This window comes from Bufo bufo, chromosome 4 (assembly GCF_905171765.1).
Source record: "Bufo bufo chromosome 4, aBufBuf1.1, whole genome shotgun sequence".
Lineage (NCBI taxonomy): Eukaryota > Metazoa > Chordata > Amphibia > Anura > Bufonidae > Bufo > Bufo bufo.
This window is the reverse complement of record NC_053392.1, coordinates 374,762,162-374,783,761: the sequence shown is the minus strand read 5'-3', so window position 1 is coordinate 374,783,761 and position 21,600 is coordinate 374,762,162. Positions and strand designations below refer to the sequence as shown.

At 42.1% G+C, this 21,600-nt stretch overlaps 1 protein-coding gene across 1 annotated transcript in view; it reads left to right on the top strand.

Moving 5' to 3' along the window:
- The window catches only part of LOC120999221 (MFS-type transporter SLC18B1-like), a 130,540-nt gene that overhangs the window by 13,560 nt on the left and 95,380 nt on the right, over positions 1 to 21,600 (top strand). The window contains exons 2-5 of the mRNA XM_040430095.1: positions 2,709 to 2,804; positions 4,067 to 4,140; positions 7,273 to 7,420; positions 8,529 to 8,685. Coding sequence (XP_040286029.1) covers positions 2,709 to 2,804; positions 4,067 to 4,140; positions 7,273 to 7,420; positions 8,529 to 8,685 — 475 coding nt within the window. The remainder of the gene's footprint in view (positions 1 to 2,708; positions 2,805 to 4,066; positions 4,141 to 7,272; positions 7,421 to 8,528; positions 8,686 to 21,600) is intronic.

Below are 21,600 nucleotides of genomic sequence, written 5' to 3'. Positions count from 1 at the left end.
CGGATCCGGCATTAAAAATACTGCAATGCCGGATCCGTCCTTCCGGTCTGCACATGCGCAGACCTTTAAAAATGTGAGAAAAATAGAAACGGATCAGTTTGTCTGTAGGATCCGGATCCGTCTACAAATGCTGTCCGTTTGCATGCATGCAGATTCCGGCTATGGAACTGCTTGCCAGATCATTCTTCCGCAAGTGTGAAAGTACCCTTATGGTTGTCCTGTAGCCCTAGCCGAAAGCTGTCCTACAGCAGTGAAGAAAAATGGCTGGGTTGTTATGGAAACTTGGAGTAAAACTTTGTGTATGTGGAGACTAAGGGCCTTCAAGCTTCTATTGGCTGATAAGGGACATGTGACTGTGTGTATGGCAGTCAGGATATGAAGAGAAAAGACTTGCAGGCTTGTATTGGCTAATGCAAGTCATATTTAGAGAATATCTCAGGAATGGTATGTCCTAGAGTGCTGAGACCCGGTCTAAAACCTTCCCGGACACCTGTGTGCCAAATTTGGTTTAGATCACTCCAGTCATTTGGTCGTGCATAAAGAACAAACAGACAGACAGACGTCGGGACAGACAGAAACTCCTTTTCATAATATAAGAGATTAGTATGAATAGAAAAAAAGAACTAGCATAACCTGAATTAGAATAAAGATGTCTTAAAGGGGTTGTCCGGTTTCCTATATCGATGACCTATCCTCAGGATAGGTCACCAATATCAGATCGGTGGGGGTCTGACTCCTGCAACCCTGCCGATCAGCTAGTTGAAGAGAATGCAGCGCTCCTATTTACCTGCTCGCCATCGACATCGCAACGGTGGGTAGGCGTAATTACGCCTCCTCCGTCCCATTCACTTGAATGGTACTGAATTGCTCTTTCCCATTCAAGTGAATAGGATGGAGGAGCTGTAATTACACCTGCTTGCAACTGCGATGCTGATGGCAAGCAGGTAAAAAGTGAAGAGAATGCAGCATTTGCACAAGCACTGCGTTCTCTTCAAACAGTTGATCAGTGGGAGGCCCACTGTGGGGGTCCGGAGAGGTCATCAATACAAGAAATGGGACAACCCCTTTAATAGCACTGAAGTAGCTTGTAAAATGATACCTTGTCTGGGGATCATAATGAATAGATATAATAGCTATGTGAGGTGGCTCAACTGCAACTCAAGTCTTGCTGGACAGTTTGTGATCCCCCTTAGGGTGCTACTATATACTAATAAGATTTTGTTGCAGAAAATTTACACTACTGAAAGTCCATTCCATTCATCTGAATTGGTTTGTTTTGGTGGGACACACATGAATTTCTGCAAGCCTCATTCAAATCAATAGAACTGAATTTCAGTTGTAGAACTTTTCAGCAACAAAATCTGTCGTGTGTGAAGGCACCTTATAATTCCTCCTCCCTGAACAACCAAAGTTAGGTAGTTGTAGAATCTGCCTCTGTCATTCCCTTAGTCTTTGAATGGGGCAGCATGCTTTGACCACTGGTTGCTTCAATGTTCTCGTCACTGTGGTCATGCTTCACAGCCCCTCACCTCTGCACCTCTGCACCTCTGTACTGGTCTTCTAGTTGAATGCTTCTCTGTCACTCTGAGCAGAGAGGAGGGGCTGTGTAGCAGCTCAGTGCAGAGAGAGAGGGTGTAATTGTTAAGTTCTGCCTACATTGCACTTAAAGGGGTTATCTCATAATTCATGTTAAAAATAAATGTCAGCTGTCATATAATACATGACAATATCTTTTTAACAAAGCCAGAACAAGATCTGTACCTCACATGAATAAAATAAAAAAAACAGCAGATGGTGCTATAAAAATAAATTGCATTGATAAAATACTATAAGGCCTCATGCACAAGACCATTGTGTGTTTTGCGGTCCGCAAATTGCAGATCCGCAAATCACGGATGGCTTCCGTGTGCGTTCTGCAAATTGCGGAACAACACGGACAGCCATTGATATAACTGCCTATACTTGTCTGCAAAACGGACAAGAATAGGACAGGTTATATTTTTTTTGCAGACCACGGAACGGAGCAACGGATGCGGACAGCACACGGAGTGCTGTCCGCATCTTTTGCGGGCCCATTGAGTGAATGGGTCCGCATCCAGGCCGCAGAAACTGCGGCTCGGATGCGGACCAAAACAACGGTTGTGTACATGAGGCCTAACTGTAATAATACTGTAATTGTATTGAATAAATACTATAAATTTAATAACTGTGGCTAAACTTTGTAAAAAAATTTAGCTACATGCTATTACAAAAATATTCAGATGGTCTGAAATATGTAGAATGTTTTTTATATTTTTTTAATGAGACAACACTTTTAAGAAGCAGAGTTTAGCAGAATAAAAGTTTACATTCTCACTACTCCTGATAAAAACAGCTCCACAAAAGGTATGTTTGTACCGCTGTCATCAGCCGCTGCCTAGTGCAGTCAACAGTTTAGTATAGTCAAAACTGCTGACAGACTCCATTTAATTGAATATGTCACTTTTAAAGAGTCCTGTTTTTTAAAGGTATGATGAGAGGAAATATTAACACCGTCCTGTCTTCTCAGGGATTACATTTTGACAAGAATAAGCTGAGTAATAATGATATAGTCTTCTAAGTTTTAGTTCTATTGTCCTCCTCAGTAAAACAAGGAAAAAGAGCAAAAATATTAATACATTGGTTCCTTCTGATTTTTTATTTATTTATGTTCTTTTTTTAAATTATAGGCAGTGAAGAAAGGTGTCAGTGACACAATGGTCGGCTTCATATTTGGCAGCTTTGCATTGTGCAATTTTTTAAGCTCACTAATACTAGGAAAATATGTAAGTCTGTTTTCCCATCTTCAACTAATGTCTATTATTTGTGTGCTTTCTTTTTGTCATAATATATTAGTATTTTACTGCTGTAAAGTTATTTTGTGCAGTTTCTTTTCTGAAAAACCATAGCTTAAAGGGGTTTTGATATTTAAAGGGGTTATCCAAGATCACCAGATAGCAATGGGATATTTAAAATGAAGATAAAATCCTACTCACCTTTCAAATGTTCTGCCGATCTCGTTGTGTAGCTCCAGTTCCCACTTCTCTGATCCCCATTCTACCTGCAGTGGTAATGTACCGTTCATTGTTCATGTGCCCACTGCAAACAGGTGAGTGTGGGTTTGTTCTTTATCTCATACAGCCCACTGCCCTGTGACACTTTTTAAAAACTTCTTGGAAAAATCCTTTAAGTGGCTTATAATTTTAAAAAAATGCAATGTATTGATTTGTTTCAGTCAAGATGGTGGCACCAGGTTGGGTTTAGTGGGTGTAGTAGGTGGGTTCTGGACCCCCCACTGGTCCCTTGCATGCTCATTTGCACATTGTTTTCAAACTAGACTTTCTCAGTGATTGGACTTCTGTCCAGGGACTGAAAAGTTTGCCTGCACAATTGTCCACTACCCGGCATCAGATTCAGTTTAATAGGCAGAAAGGAGCTGACAGATTCCTTTTAAATGAACATTATTTCACATAAAGAATTTATTTTTGGCTCTAGTATTGTTGTTCAATGCTGGGAACGTATCCACATGAAGTCATTCCAACAATTATTCCTAATAGACCAGGTGCTTGCAGTTATATCATTTTCACAGGATCATTTCGAGTTTAACATAGGATAAGATATCAATTATCAAGAGATTACTATTATAATAACAGCATGAAAGACGTGGAACATAATCACTGGTTTTGGTAATCTATTCCTAGTAGGATCTAATTTCATCCACACTACCCATGAGTGCCAGAGGTTGCTGATCTCTGTCCTAGTAATGTGCCATCAGTTTCTGAGATGAGACAAACCCTTTATTACGGTATATGTAATGTGCATATGAATGTGCACTGTTTGCTACATGCATATGTAAATTTTCTCTTTAGCAGTTGTCTATCCCTCAGATTGTAAAGAGGTACAACCTTACTGTGACTATAGGTAAATATGACCCTGTGCAAGGTACGGAAATTCATAGCAAACCCACCCATATACTTGGACTTCTATTTTGTATTAAACACAATATTTCTGTTGAAAATAAATGTACAAATATATTTTTATATTCCAGCTTGTTCAAATTGGAGCAAAGTTTATGTTTGTGGCTGGTTTAGCCACATCTGGAGTTGCCACAATTCTTTTTGGGTACGTTTCAATTCATTCACTGAAATATACGTCAACATAGGAGCCAGGTTAAGGGTTGCGGGGCGACTAGACAGCTAGTTAGATGGGGCCCCTCCAGCAGAGTCAAATAATGCATAGATGACTTTAGAATGTCCTTGTTAATCAAATATAAATGGGTCAGTGGTATGTGGCAGCTGTTTATCCCTGCAATGAACCTGCATAACTGACCACTGTATTTCTTTTGGGTAGTAGCTCTAAATGATGGGGCATCAGAGCTCCATACAAGGAGAAAGGAGCTTCGGAAAGTAGTAATACACTGTATATTAGTAAAGGATGCAATAATTTCCCCTTCTGAAGGGAATGGTTGGTGAAGGACCCTAGACACTTGTCCCTTTTGTCCTCCCTATAATCTGTCTGGTTGTGCCTTTTATGTTATTGTACATCACTGTGCTTTGCGTAATTGAACAGCAAAACCTTTGTATCGGGTTAGGTTTTCTATAGTTGATTTACGGGTAATACTAAGATATGGGAATAAGATAGGCTTAACAAAGCTTATGTGAATAAAAAGTTTACTAACCATTGATAAAATACAAGAGATATACTGTGTGTGTGTATATACATATATATATATATATATATATATATATACAGTACAGACCAAAAGTTTGGACACACCTTCTCATTCAAAGAGTTTTCTTTATTTTCATGACTATGAAGGCATCAAAACTATGAATTAACACATGTGGAATTATATACATAACAAACAAGTGTGAAACAACTGAAAATATGTCATATTCTAGGTTCTTCAAAGTAGCCACCTTTTGCTTTGATTACTGCTTTGCACACTCTTGGCATTCTCTTGATGAGCTTCAAGAGGTAGTCCCCTGAAATGGTTTTCACTTCATAGGTGTGCCCTGTCAGGTTTAATAAGTGGGATTTCTTGCCTTATAAATGAGGTTGGGACCATCAGTTGTGTTGAGGAGAAGTCAGGTGGATACACAGCTGATAGTCCTACTGAATAGACTGTTAGAATTTGTATTATGGCAAGAAAAAAGCAGCTAAGTAAAGAAAAACGAGTGGCCATCATTACTTTAAGAAATGAAGGTCAGTCAGTCAACCGAAAAATTAGGAAAACTTTGAAAGTAAGGGCTATTTGACCATGAAGGAGAGTGGTGGGGTGCTGCGCCAGATGACCTGGCCTCCACAGTCACCGGACCTGAACCCAATCGAGATGTTTTGGGGTGAGCTGGACCGCAGAGTGAAGGCAAAAGGGCCAACAAAGTGCTAAGCATCTCTGGGAACTCCTTCAAGACTGTTGGAAGACCATTTCAGGGGACTACCTCTTGAAGCTCATCAAGAGAATGCCAAGAGTGTGCAAAGCAGTAATCAAAGCAAAAGGTGGCTACTTTGAAGAACCTAGAATATGACATATTTTCAGTTGTTTCACACTTGTTTGTTATGTATATAATTCCACATGTGTTAATTCATAGTTTTGATGCCTTCATAGTCATGAAAATAAAGAAAACTCTTTGAATGAGAAGGTGTGTCCAAACTTTTGGTCTGTACTGTATATATATATATATATATATATACATATATATATATATATATATATATATATACACAGTGGATATAAAAAGTCTACACACCCCTGTTAAAATGTCAGGTTTCTGTGCTGTAAAAAAATGAGACAAAGATAAATCATTTCCGAACTTTTTCCACCTTTAATGTGACCTATAAACTGTACCACTCAATTGAAAAACAAACTGAAATATTTTAGGTGGAGGGAAGAAAACAAAAACAAACAAAAATAATGTGGTTGCATAAGTGTGCATAACTGGGGATGTAGCTGTGTTCAGAATTAAGCAATCACATTCAAAATCATGTTAAATAGGAGTCAGCATACACCTGCCATCATGTAAAGTGACTCTGATTAACCCCAAATAAAGTTCAGCTGCTCTAGTTGGTCTTTCCTGAAAGTTTCTTAGTCGCATCCCACAGCAAAAGCCATGGTCCACAGAGAGCTTCCAAAGCATCAGAGGGATTTCATTGTTAAAAGGTATCAGTCAGGAGAAGGATACAAAAGAATTTCCAAGGCATTAAATATACCATGGAACACAGTGAAGACAGTTAATGTGACAGTTTATAGGTCACATTAAAGGTGGAAAAATTTCCGAAATGATTTATCTTTGTCTAATTTTTTTTACAGCATAGAAACCTGACATTTTAACAGGGGTGTGTAGACTTTTTATATCCACTGTATATATAGACATCACATACAGAGTAAAAGTAAGTAAGGCTGTTTTCACGTTGACCTATTGACTATAATGGGATCCGGCGGTGATTGGACTGCTTTCCGGCATAAAAGCCAGGTTTCGGCTGGATATATTCCATTGCATGCAGCAGTTTATGTTCATCTGGCAGCCTGCATTTATGCCGGATCAGTTTGCCAGATCATCTCCAATGGAGATGTGAATGCAGCCTAACAATCCTTTAACCTGCAACAGTGGGGGAACCCCAGTAAGACATTCCAACATGGCTGACGCCCAATGGTAGTACAAGAGAGAGATAGTCACAAAATATAATCTTAGTCAATCACTGCCATTAGTGGAGCTGAAGCCGTTGTTACATGCATAGAAATTTTCTAGCTTCCTGGCCCCCCCTAGCTCCTGCTAAAGGTCTCCATTGTGCATTAGACATGTACAATGATTTCAACCCTTAGGTATTTGTCTTGAGAACAATAGAGGCATGTATCTATCTGCTCATTACTGTAGCTCTCTACATTAAAAGGTAACAATTAAAAGGAAAGAACCAGTAGTGCACTGTTCATTCATCAGTCCCTGTAAGATGAATGGACTTTGATAGGCCATCACTAGCTGATCAGCAGGGGTGTGGCATGCTTCAATAGAAGTAACGCTGCAGGGAGGAGTGCTGTCCACTACAATGTTGACAGTGCAGTTTAGTTCTGGTGATGGAGCTACACAGACCAGTTAACCAACAGAGGTGTCGGGTGCCAGACCCCCTCCAATCAGCTAGTGATGGCCTATCCTGAGAATAGGCCATCACTTTAAAAAATTGGACAACCATTTTAATATAAAAATGTATCACAATAGGTTGATTTCTACTTTTTTTTTTTATAATTTCTTATTCCAGATTGCTCGACAAAGTAACCGACAGAACAATATTCATAGCATTGTGCCTTTTGTTGAGATGCGTGGATGCTGTGGGATTTGGTGCTTCAACAACGGCATCATTTTCTGTTATGGCGAAGACATTTCCTAACAATTTGGCCACTGTATTTGTAAGTCAGATGAATTACAACATGATACATGAAGATAACCAGCTGTGTGTTTTCTTGTGTGTTTGTTACTTAAAATGGCCATACATTTTAGATAACTTATTCAGCCAACAGCTATTCCTTGCAAACCCTCTTTATTTACATCCTCGCTTGGCTAGGCCAAGTGTGCATGTGTTAAAATCGGGTGAGGGTAGAAAGCCACTGTCAGACTTATCTCCCTTAAGAGCACGTTAATATCGACAGCCCAATCCTTTTCCTCCCCTACGTGTTCTGTTGGGGGAGGGCGGATATTGGGACAACCTTATACACATTAAATGGTTGTCTAATCCTGCCAAAATTGTCAGGTTCGATTAACATTAATCCATACTTACCAACTTTTAGCAGTTGGCAAGTGTGAGATGGCTGAGCATGCGAAGCATGTGCACCATGGACATGCCCCTTTCCCAAGCCCCAGCCATTTCCCCAGAAGATTATCCCCCTTTTTTGATGCATCACAAATGATTTAATGATGTGACACACCCCTTCAGCGCATGTGCAGCCACCAAGGCTGCATCTACTGATGGACCATCCTGACACCATATACATACAGTTAGACCTCATGGAGGGCTGCTTTCCAAAAGTCCTCCACAAGCTGTGTGGGAGATTTGCTAGCTCTTTCTGGAGATCTGGAGGTCTCCACTTTTTTGGGGAGCCTCCCGGACTTTCTAGATTGGCATGCATGAAATTAATCTAATAAATATAACCAGCTTTGTAACTATGGTAAGTGACAACGTTCCCAAAGAAAAGGATTGGGAAAGTGAGCCCTAGCTATCAATACTCGACATAACTGACTTTAAAATGCAGCTTCATTACGGCCATATGAAATAATGCCTTTCTTTGCCCTTCACTTTCATATTTTGTCTATTTCATACTTCTGTAAAATAATGTAATTTCTGAATATAGGTCTAGTAGGTTATATGGCATTTTGTGTGATGATAGGTGCTTCCAGTAGGGTCACTAATGTAAGTACAGTAGACATGGGGTGCTACAATCTAATTTGATGTGTAGTTGCTGAATAGTTTCTGAAAGAATACTTACAATAAGTAATGCTTTTCTTCTATCTATTGCACAGGGCTCTCTTGAAATTTTCACTGGGCTGGGTCTTGTTTTGGGTCCTCCAGTCGGTGGAATTCTCTATGAAACATTTGGATACGAAGTTCCATTTATTACAATTGGCTGTCTTATCTTGTTAATGATCCCACTCAATATCTTTGCCTTGCCAAAATATGGTATGTACAAATATTTTATTATAAGAAATTATTTTTATTCCCTCAAGACCTTAAAGCTGTCATCAGCTGAAGAAGTGAAGATGATATTATAGTTAAGTTAGGAGCAGATCTATTGCATTGACAGTGAAGTTAAGGAAAGGACCAGCATGCTGTGAATGGGCTGCATGGCGATATTCTAGGCACATGAGCTGCCAAACTGATAGCATTGAATGAATGCCATTGCATTGTAATAACTGGCCTGGGTTGTGATATGATCTAATAAATGCTGGAATAGTTTTCAGGCCCTCCTGATTGCTGCATTAGCAGATCATTTGATTATTTGATTACTGTACTGATACATAGCTTTCTCTCCTCGGCTTGACACTGTCAAGCAGGTGAATATATGACAGAATTGCATATACTTTCAAAGAGATCCAGCCTGGTACACTTGCAGCAAGCCCCTGAGGAGCCAGTGCAGAGGAGGGGAGTGGTAGTGGCTCCGATGAAGTGTTGTGTCATGGTGTACTCCCTCAGGCTATTGCTCCCTGGGAATCGGCGCAGTCTTTTTACTATGTGCAAAATAAAAATTGTGGTACATCCAACAGTAGCTAAATCAAAGTGCAGTTCCTGGCAGTAGTTGAGGAGGTATATTGGCAAGTTGGATGACTATTTATTGGCACATGTGGGTATAGGTGTCCTCTGTAAGATTCTGACTTGATCTTTGGCCTAGTGGAGGTATTGGTGATGGGTGTCTGAGCCGTTGTCCCTCACCTTTTAGCCGTGTCTGTAAAGCTGTATTTCACTGATCACTCTGCTGACTTGTTTTACAGTTGTTTTCTTGAAGATGTATTTTGCTGGTCTTCCTGGAGTGTTAGTCTCACAAGAGAAGGATATTGGGTTCCAAGGAGTAGGAAGATCTCTCATGTGCTTCATCTCCCTTCTAATACTGCACAGGAACTAGGAAGCCAAGAGGGAAGTAACAGGGTGGTTAGCTTTGTTCATGCCAAGCCATGCCAACCATACCTCTCCTTACTAGTACACATAGCCACAAAAATTAAAATACACAACATTTCAATACAGTACAAATAGAGATGAGCAAGTCGAAGTTGACTAAGTGGAATTCGATCAGAATTTCAGGAAAAATTAGATTTGTCCCGAAGTCGAATTTACTCGCTCTTCGTGGTAGCGAAATAAATATTTTCTAAAATGGCTGCTGCACATGTTACAAAGTGAAAGTAAGAAGCCCGGGAATGAGGGAGCACCCACAATGCCATGCAGACAGCCAATCAGCCAGTCCCTGTGATGTCATAGCCCTATAAACAACCTCATCATGCCCAGTCTCCACCATTTTACAGTGAACTTACTTCAGGGAGAGACGTTACCGGACAGTGTTTAGAAAAGACTTTATAAAAAAAATATATATAATTTTGACCTGTTTAGGGAAAGATTATTCATAGTGTAGGGAAAGGATAGCGAGGCACTGTAGGAAGAGATCAGGGACCAATAGGGGAATATACAGCTTGGGTAATAGGAGCGATTCTATTACACCTTGCTGCACTAATTGGGGTTACTAAAAGTGCTCTAATACTACAGATTTTGGATAGAGATGTCCCGAACTATTCGCCGGCGAACATAGCTTGTTCGCGTTCGCCGCGGCGGGCGAACATATGCGATGTTCGGTCTGCCCCCTATTCGTCATCATTGTGTAAACTTTGACCCTGTACCTCACAGTCAGCAGACACATTCCAGCCAATCAGCATCATACCCTCCCTCCCAGACCCTCCCACCTCCTGGACAGCATTTATTTTAGATTCATTCGGAAGCTGCATTCTTAGTGAGAGGAGGGACAGTGTAGCTGCTGCTGATTTAATAGGGAAATCGATAGCTAGGCTAGTGTATTCAGTGTCCACTACAGTCCTGAAAGACTCATCTGATCTCTGCTGTAAGGACAGCACCCCAAAAAGCCCTTTTTAGGGCTAGAACATCAGTCTGCTTTTCTTTTATTTTTTTTCCTGTGTAATCTAATTGCAGTTTCCTGCCAGCGTGTGTGTCAGGCTCACAGCGTATACTGTGCCCACTTGCCCAGTGCCACCACTCATATCTAGAAACATAGAAACATAGAATGTGTTGGCAGATAAGAACCATTTGGCCCATCTAGTCTGCCCAATATACTGAATACTATGGATAGCCCCCGGCCCTTATCTTATATGAAGGATGGCCTTATGCCTATCCCATGCATGCTTAAACCCCTTCACTGTATTTGCAGCTACCACTTCTGCAGGAAGGCTATTCCATGCATCCACTACTCTCTCAGTAAAGTAATACTTCCTTATATTACTTTTAAACCTTTGCCCCTCTAATTTAAAACTGTGTCCTCTTGTGGTAGTTTTTCTTCTTTTAAATATGCTCTCCTCCTTTACTGAGTTAATTCCCTTTATGTATTTAAAAGTTTCTATCATATCCCCTCTGTCTCTTCTTTCTTCCAAGCTATACATATGAAGGTCCTTTAACCTTTCCTGGTAAGTTTTATCCTGCAATCCATGTACTAGTTTAGTAGCTCTTCTCTGAACTCTCTCTAGAGTATCTATATCCTTCTGGAGATATGGCCTCCAGTACTGCGCACAATACTCCAAGTGAGGTTTCACCAGTGTTCTGTACAGCGGCATAAGCACTTCACTCTTTCTACTGCTTATCCCTCTCCCTATACATCCAAGCATTCTGCTGGCATTTCGTGCTGCTCTATTACATTGTCTTCCCACCTTTAAGTCTTCTGAAATAATTACTCCTAAATCCCTTTCCTCAGATACTGAGGTCAGGACTGTGTCAAATATTCTATATTCTGCCCTTGGGTTTTTACGCCCCAGGTGCATTATCTTGCACTTATCCACATTAAATTTCAGTTTCCAGAGTTCTGACCATTCTTCTAGTTTTCCTAAATCCTTTTCCATTTGGTGTTTCCCTCCAGGAACATCAACCCTGTTACATATCTTTGTGTCATCAGCAAAAAGACAAACCTTACCATCGAGGCCTTTTGCAATATCACTTATGAAGATATTAAACAAAATTGGTCCCAGTACAGATCCCTGTGGAACCCCACTGGTAACATGACCTTGTTTTGAATGTTCTCCATTGACTACAACCCTCTGTTGTCTGTCACTCAGCCACTGCCTAATCCACTCAACAATATGGGAGTCCATGCTCAATGACTGCAGTTTATTGATAAGTCTTCTATGTGGGACAGTGTCAAAAGCCTTACTAAAATCTAGATATGCGATGTCTACTGCACCTCCACCGTCTATTATTTTATTCACCCAGTCAAAAAAATCTATAAGATTTGTTTGACATGATCTCCCTGAAGTAAACCCATGTTGTTTTTCATCTTGCAATCCATGGGATTTTAGATGTTCCACAATCCTATCCTTTAATAGGGTTTCCATTAATTTGCCTACTATTGATGTCAGACTCACTGGTCTATAGTTGCTCGATTCCTCCCTACCTTTCTTGTGAATGGGCACGACATTTGCCAATTTCCAATCTTCCGGGACGACTCCTGTTACTAATGATTGGTTAAATAAATCTGTTAACGGTTTTGCCAGCTCACCACTAAGCTCTTTTAATAATTTTGGGTGTATCTCATCAGGCCCCTGTGACTTATTTGTCTTCACCTTAGACAGCAAACTTAGAACATCTTCCTCTGTAAAGATACATGCATCAAACAATTTATTAGTCATTCTTTCTAGTGGAGGTCCTTCTCCTTTTTCTTTTGTAAAAACTGAACAGAAGTATTCATTAAGGCAGTCGGCTAGCCCTTTATTCTCTTCTACATACCTTCCGTCCTTTGTTTTTAATTTAGTTATTCCTTGTTTTAATTTCCTTTTTTCATTTATATATCTGAAGAATGTCTTATCCCCTTTTTTCATAGACTGAGCTAGTTTTTCTTCTGCCTGCGCTTTAGAAGTTCTTATAACTTGCTTGGCCTCTCTCTGACTAATCTTGTAGATTTCCTTATCTTCATTGCTCTGGGTTTTTTTATAATTACAAAATGCTAGCTTTTTATTTTTAATGATTTGGGCCACTTCTGCTGAGTACCACAGTGGTCTCCTCCTTTTTTTGCTTTTACTGACAAGTCTAATGCAATTTTCTGTTGCCTTCAATAATGCACCTTTTAAGTAGTCCCATTTCTCCTGGACTCCATGTAATCCGTTCCAGTCTGATAAGGACTCATTTATGACTAATTTCATTTTTGAAAAGTCTGTTTTTCTAAAATCTAAAACTTTTGTTTTTGTGTGGTGGGACTCTTTCACAGTTCTTATATTAAACCACACTGACTGGTGATCACTAGATCCCAAGGTTTCGCCTACAATGACATCATATACCGAATCCCCATTTGTGAATACCAAATCCAAAATGGCCTCCCTCCGGGTTGGCTCCTCAACCACTTGTTGTAGAGATAACCCCAGTAGGGAATTTAGAATATCTGTACTCCTGGTAGAACTTGCTATTTTGGTTTTCCAGTTTATATCTGGAAGATTGAAATCTCCCATAATGATAACTTCTCCTTTTATTGTCATTTCAGCTATTTCTTCAACTAGTAGATCATCTAGTTCTTTAACTTGACCAGGTGGTCTATATATCACACCTACACGAGTTACTGCATGGTTAGCAAACTGCAACGTAACCCAAACTGACTCTATGTTGGCCTCACCAACTTGTATTAGGTTAGATTTAATGCTATCTTTCACATACAGGGCCACTCCTCCTCCTTTGCCTTCTCTGTCTCTTCTGTATAAAGAGTACCCTGGTATGGTTATGTCCCAGTCATTTCTTTCATTAAACCATGTCTCCGTAACAGCCACTAAATCTACATTCTCAGATGCCATTATTGACCCAAGTTCATTGATTTTTTTACCTAAACTGCGAGCATTTGTAGACAGGACTCTGAGCTTATCATTTCTTAACCTCTGTGCTTCTGACCTGTTCTGGCATTGTTTCGGGGGGCAATTGGACTCTTTTATTTTCACTCTTTTGCCCCCCCTTTCTAGTTTAAATACTCTTTCGCAAATTCTTGGAGTTGTTCACTAAGTACATTTGTTCCTTTGAGAGAAAGATGCAAACCATCTTTTTTGTACAGTTCCTTTCTATTCCAAGTAGAGCTATCATGAGAAACAAAGCCAAATCCTTGCTCTTGACACCATTTACCAAGCCATATGTGGAACTCCTTTATGCGCCTCTGGTGTCACAGTAGCTTGCATTTAAAAAAAAACAAAAAACTTTTTTGACTGTAATATAATAGCAGTCAGTTGCCGACACACGCGTGTGTTTCATGCCCTGCAAGTGCATAGTGTCACCAGCGCAACTCATATCTGGTGTCACAGTATATTACATTTAAAGAAAAACAATAATTTTGACTGTGAATAAATAGCAGTCAGTTGCCTGCACATGTTTGTGTGTTTAAGGCCCAGCTGCAAGTGCATAGTGTCACCAGCGCAACTCATATCTAGTGTCACAGTAGATTACATTTAAAGAAAAACAACAATTTTGACTGTGAAAAAATAGCAGTCAGTTGCCTGCACTTGTTTGTGTGTTTAAGGCCCTGCTGCAAGTGCATAGTGTCACCAGCGCAACTCATATCTGGTGTCACAGTAGCTTGCATATAGTATAGTACAACTTAACTAATAAAAAAAAAATGACAGGCAGAGGCAGGCCACCCCGCAGGGGCCGTCGTGGTCATGGTGCTGTGATTCCCTTTAGCCCTAGAATAATGCCCAGTGTTTAGAGGCCACGTACCCTGAACTCGAAAAGTTCTGAGGACATAGTTGACTGGCTAACACAGGACACCCAATCTTCTACAGCTTCCGCTCGGAACCTTGACGCACCATCCTCCTCCAGCTCAGCTTCGGGCACCTCTCAAGTTACCACTCGCCCGCCTGCCGCCACCACCAACACTAGCACCACAGCCGCTTCACTTGATCTGTCAGAGGAGTTATTTACACATCAGTTGGAAGAAATGAGTGATGCGCAACCATTATTGCCAGAGGATGTAGATAACAGGGATATGTCTCAGTCAGGCAGCATTACACACATGGACATATGGTGTGATGATGATGATGTTGTACCCACTGCTGCTTCCTTTGCTGGGTTGTCAGATACAAGTGAAGCGGTTGATGATGACAATGTGTCTGTGGATGTCACGTGGGTGCCCGCTCGAAGAGAAGAAGAACAGGTGGAAAGTTCTGATGGGGAGACAGAGAGGAGGAGGAGACGAGTTGGAAGCAGGGGGAGGTCGTCGCAAGGAGCTAGTAGCACAGTCAGACAGCATGCATCGGCACCCGGGGTCAGCCAGACAGCACGCCAATCAACGCATGCTATTGCCACCACCAGAATGCCGTCATTGCAGAGCTCAGCAGTGTGGCATTTTTTTTGTGTGTCTGCCTCTGACAACAGCGATCCTATTTGCAACCTGTGCCAAAAGAAACTGAGTCGTGGGAAGTCCAACACCCACCTAGGTACAACTGCTTTGCGAAGGCACATGATCGAGGCACATGATCGCACATCACAAACGCCTATGGGATCAACACATGAGTACAAGCAGCACACAAACTCAAAGCCTCCATCCTCCTCCTGGTCCAGCATCTTCAGCCACGTCAACCACTGCTGTCCTCCTTGCCCCCTCTCAACCATCCGCCACTCCGTCTCTCGCCTTGAGCAGTTCCTGCTCATCTGCCCACAGTCAGGTGTCTGTCAAGGACATGTTTGAGCGTAAGAAGCCAATGTCACAAAGTCACCCCCTTGCCCGGCGTCTGACAGCTGGCTTGTCGGAACTCTTAGCCCGCCAGCTTTTACCATACAAGCTGGTGGAGTCTGAGGCCTTCAAAAAATTTTTAGCTATTGGGACACTGCAGTGGAAGGTACCCGGCCAAAATTTCTTTGCACAAAAGGCAATCCCCAACCTGTACTCGATTGTGCAAAAGGAAGTAATAGCATGTCTGGCACACAGTGTTGGGGCAAGGGTCCATCTGACCAGTGAGACCTGGTCTGCAAAGCATGGTCAGGGCAGGTATATCACCTACACTGCGCATTGGGTAAACCTGCTGACGGCTGCCAAGCATGGAATGCGTGGCTCTGCAGAGGAGTTGGTGACACCGCCACGACTTGCAGGCAGGCCTGCTGCAACTTCCTCTACTCCTCCTACTCCATCCTCTTCCATAACCTCCACGGCTGAGTCCTCTTCTGCTGCTGCGTCTTGCTCCACATCAACGGCAACCCCCCAGCTCCCCAGGGGCTATTCCACATCCCGGATACGACAGTGTCACGCCGTCTTGGGGTCGACTTGCCTGAAAGCAGAGAGTCACACCAGACCAGCACTCCTGTCCGCCCTGAACGCACAGGTGGATCAGTGGCTGACTCCGCACCAACTCGAGATCGGCAAAGTGGTGTGTGACAACGGAAGCAATTTGTTGGCGGCATTAAATTTGGGCAAGTTGACACATGTGCCGTGCATGGCACATGTGTGTAATCTGATCGTACAACGCTTTGTGCATAAGTACCCAGGCTTACAGGACGTCCTGAAGCAGGCCAGGAAGGTGTGTGGCCATTTTAGGCGTTCCTACACGGCCATGGCGCACTTTTCAGATATCCAGCGGCGAAACAACATGCCAGTGAGGTGCTTGACTTGCGACAGCCCGACACGTTGGAATTCAACACTCCTAATGTTCGACCGCCTGCTCCAACAAGAAAAAGCCGTCAACGAGTATTTGTATGACCGGGGTGCTAGAACAGCCTCTGCGGAGGCGCAATGCCTGTAGGCTCATGCATCTTTTTGAGGAGGTGACAAACCTAGTCAGTCGCACCGAAGGCACCATCAGCGACATCATCCCATTTGTTTTCTTCCTGGAGCGTGCCCTGCGAAGAGTGCTGGATCAGGCCGTAGATGAGCGTGAAGAGGAAGAGTTGTGGTCACCATCGCCACCAGAAACAGCCTTATCAGCATTGCTTGCTGGACCTGCGGCAACGCTGGAAGAGGAGTGTGAGGAAGAGGAGTCAGACGAGGAATGTGGCTTTGAGGAGGAGGAGGAAGACCAACCACAGCAGGCATCCCAGGGTGCTTGTTGTCACCTATCTGGTACCCGTGGTGTTGTACGTGGCTGGGGGGAAGAACATACCTTCAGTGAGATCAATGAGGACGAGGAACGGGACATGAGTAGCTCGGCATCCAACCTTGTGCAAATGGGGTCTTTAATGCTGTCGTGCCTGTTGAGAGACCCTTGTATAAAAAGGCTGAAGGAGAACGACCTGTACTGGGTGGCCACGCTACTTGACCCCCGGTATAAGCAGAAAGTGCCTGAAATGTTACCGAATTACCGGAAGTCAGAAAGGATGCAGCAGTTCCAAAATAAATGAAAAAGTATGCTTTACACAGCGTATAAGGGTGATGTCAGAGCACAATGGGAATCTAACAGGGGAAGAGGTGAAAGTAATCCTCCTCCTCCCACGACCACGCCGGCAAGGACAGGACGCTTTACAGACATGTTGTTGATGGAGGACATGCAGAGCTTTTTAAGTCCTACGCATCGCCACAGCCCTTCCGGGTCCACCCTCAGAGAACGTCTCGACCGACAGGTAGCAGACTACCTCGCCTTAACTGCAGATATTGACACTCTGAGGAGCGATGAACCCCTTGACTACTGGGTGTGCAGGCTTGACCTGTGGCCTAAGCTATCCCAATTTGCGATAGAACTTCTGGCCTGCCCCGCTTCAAGTGTCCAGTCAGAAAGAACCTTCAGTGCAGCAGGAGGTATTGTCACTGAGAAGAGAAGTCACCTAGGTCAAAAAAGTATAGATTACCTCACCTTTATTAAGATGAATGAGGGATGATTCCCGAAGGGACTGACAGTGGGTGATACATTAGACTAAAAAAGGCCTGATGAGCTGCCTTGGGCTAAAAATGGTCCACACGCTGCTGTATTTTATCTCTGAATGCCGGATGACTTGCGTGACTTATCCGCCACCAACTAGGGTTCAAGCCGCAATGTTTTAGGGCACTTTCTGCCTGGGAAACATAAATTTTTCTGGCCGCTGCTACAGCAGCGGCTGCAACAATACCTAATTTTTCAGGCATGTGTACATGCGTCATTTTACTGGCCTCTGGTGCTGCACTGTGGCTTCAAAAACCAAACAAAAAGAAAGGCACATACATGTGTCAATTCCCCTTCGTGATCGTTACCTTGTTGTGGTGAAGGGGCTTGCGTATCACAATGAAGCGACCAGCTCTATGAGTGTGTTGGCAATGGCAATGTTGGCACACCCCAGATGATAAGGTCGTTGCTTTATTGTGAACAGACCAAAAGCAATCGGCTGGATAATTTTGCATAGAAAAAACTGTAATTTTCTTTGTGATCATCTAAGGTGATCATTAACCACCTCAGCCCCCAGTGCTTAAACACCCTGAAAGACCAGGCCACTTTTTACACTTCTGACCTACACTACTTTCACCGTTTATTGCTCGGTCATGCAACTTACCACCCAAATGAATTTTACCTCCTTTTCTTCTCACTAATAGAGCTTTCATTTGGTGGTATTTCATTGCTGCTGACATTTTTACTTTTTTTGTTATTAATCGAAATTTAACGATTTTTTTGCAAAAAAATGACATTTTTCACTTTCAGTTGTAAAATTTTGCAAAAAAAACGACATCCATATAGAAATTTTGCTCTAAATTTATAGTTCTACATGTCTTTGATAAAAAAAAAATGTTTGGGTAAAAAAAAAATGGTTTGGGTAAAAGTTATAGCGTTTACAAACTATGGTACAAAAATGTGAATTTCCGCTTTTTGAAGCAGCTCTGACTTTCTGAGCACCTGTCATGTTTCCTGAGGTTCTACAATGCCCAGACAGTACAAACACCCCACAAATGACCCCATTTCTGAAAGTACACACCCTAAGGTATTCGCTGATGGGCATAGTGAGTTCATAGAACTTTTTATTTTTTGTCACAAGTTAGCGGAAAATGATGATTTTTTTTTTTTTTTTTTTTCTTACAAAGTCTCATATTCCACTAACTTGTGACAAAAAATAAAAAGTTCTATGAACTCACTATGCCCATCAGCGAATACCTTGGGGTCTCTTCTTTCCAAAATGGGGTCACTTGTGGGGTAGTTATACTGCCCTGGCATTCTAGGGGCCCAAATGTGTGGTAAGGAGTTTGAAATCAAATTCTGTAAAAAATGACCTGTGAAATCCGAAAGGTGCTCTTTGGAATATGGGCCCCTTTGCCCACCTAGGCTGCAAAAAAGTGTCACACATCTGGTATCTCCGTACTCAGGAGAAGGTGGGGAATGTGTTTTGGGGTGTCATTTTATATATACCCATGCTGGGTGAGAGAAATATCTTGGCAAAAGACAACTTTTCCCATTTTTTTATACAAAGTTGTCATTTGACCAAGATATTTATCTCACCCAGCATGGGTATATGTAAAAAGACACCCCAAAACACATTCCTCAACTTCTCCTGAGTACGGGGATACCAGATGTGTGACACTTTTTTGCAGCCTAGGTGGGCAAAGGGGCCCATATTCCAAAGAGCACCTTTCGGATTTCACTCCTCATTTTTTCCTGAATTTGATTTCAAACTCCTTACCACACATTTGGGCCCCTAGAATACCAGGGCAGTATAACTACCCCACAAGTGACCCCATTTTGGAAAGAAGACACCCCAAGGTATTCCGTGAGGGGCATGGCGAGTTCCTAGAATTTTTTATTTTTTGTCACAAGTTAGTGGAAAATGATGATTTTTTTTTTTGATTTTTTTTTTTCATACAAAGTCTCATATTCCACTAACTTGTGACAAAAAATAAAAACTTCCATGAACTCACTATGCCCATCAGCGAATACCTTGGGGTCTCTTCTTTCCAAAATGGGGTCACTTGTGGGGTAGTTATACTGCCCTGGCATTCTAGGGGCCCAAATGTGTGGTAAGTAGGTAAATGACCTGTGAAATCCGAAAGGTGCTCTTTGGAATGTGGGCCCCTTTGCCCACCTAGGCTGCAAAAAAGTGTCACACATCTGGTATCTCTGTATTCAGGAGAAGTTGAGGAATGTGTTTTGGGGTGTCTTTTTACATATACCCATGCTGGGTGAGATAAATATCTTGGTCAAATGCCAACTTTGTATAAAAAAATGGGAAAAGTTGTCTTTTGCCAAGATATTTCTCTCACCCAGCATGGGTATATGTAAAATGACACCCCAAAACACATTCCTCAACTTCTCCCGATTACGGAGATACCAGATGTGTGACACTTTTTTGCAGCCGAGGTGGGCAAAGGGGCCCATATTCAAAAGAGCTCCTTTCGGATTTCACAGGTCATTTTTTACAGAATTTGATTTCAAACTCCTTACCACACATTTGGGCCCCTAGAATGCCAGGGCAGTATAACTACCCCACAAGTGACCCCATTTTGGAAAGAAGAGACCCCAAGGTATTCGCTGATGGGCATAGTGAGTTCATGGAAGTTTTTATTTTTTGTCACAAGTTAGTGGAATATGAGACTTTGTATGAAAAAAAAAAAAAAAAAAAAATAAGCATTTTCCACTAACTTGTGACAAAAAATAAAAAATTCTAGGAACTCGCCATGCCCCTCACGGAATACCTTGGGGTGTCTTCTTTCCAAAATGGGGTCACTTGTGGGGTAGTTATACTGCCCTGGCATTTTCCAGGGGCCCTAATGTGTGGTAAGTAGGTAAATGACCTGTGAAATCCTAAACGTGCTCTTTGGAATATGGGCCCCTTTGCCCACCTAGGCTGCAAAAAAGTGTCACACATGTGGTATCGCCGTATTCAGGAGAAGTTGGGGAATGTGTTTTGGGGTGTCATTTTACATATACCCATGCTGGGTGAGAGAAATATCTTGGCAAAAGACAACTTTTCCCATTTTTTTATACAAAGTTGGCATTTGACCAAGATATTTCTCTCACCCAGCATGGGTATATGTAAAATGACACCCCAAAACACATTCCCCAACTTCTCCTGAGTACGGCGATGCCAGATGTGTGACACTTTTTTGCAGCCTAGATGCGCAAAGGTGCCCAAATTCCTTTTAGGAGGGCATTTTTAGACATTTGGATACCAGACTTCTTCTCACGCTTTGGGGCCCCTAGAATGCCAGGGCAGTATAAATACCTCACATGTGACCCCATTTTGGAAAGAATACACCCCAAGGTATTCAATGAGGGGCATGGCGAGTTCATAGAAATTTTTTTTTTTTGGCACAAGTTAGCGGAAATTGATATTTTTAATTTTTTCTCACAAAGTCTCCCGTTCCGCTAACTTGGGACAAAAATTTCAATCTTTCATGGACTCAATATGCCCCTCACGGAATACCTGGGGGTGTCTTCTTTCCGAAATGGGGTCACATGTGGGGTATTTATACTGCCCTGGCATTCTAGGGGCCCTAAAGCGTGAGAAGAAGTCTGGAATATAAATGTCTAAAAAATTTTACGCATTTGGATTCCGTGAGGGGTATGGTGAGTTCATGTGAGATTTTATTTTTTGACACAAGTTAGTGGAATATGAGACTTTGTAAGAAAAAAAAAAAAAATTCCGCTAACTTGGGCCAAAAAAATATCTGAATGGAGCCTTACAGAGGGGTGATCAATGACAGGGGGGTGATCAATGACAGGGGGGTAATCAATGACAGGGGGGTAATCAATGACAGGGGGGTGATCAGGGAGTCTATATGGGGTGATCACCACAGTCATTGATCATGCCCCTGTAAGGCTTCATTCAGACGTCCGGATGCGTTTTGCGGATCCGATCCATCTATCAGTGCATCCGTAAAAATCATGCGGACATCTGAATGGAGCTTTACAGGGGGGTAATCAATGACAGGGGGGTGATCACCACAGTCATTGATCATGCCCCTGTAAGGCTTCATTCAGACGA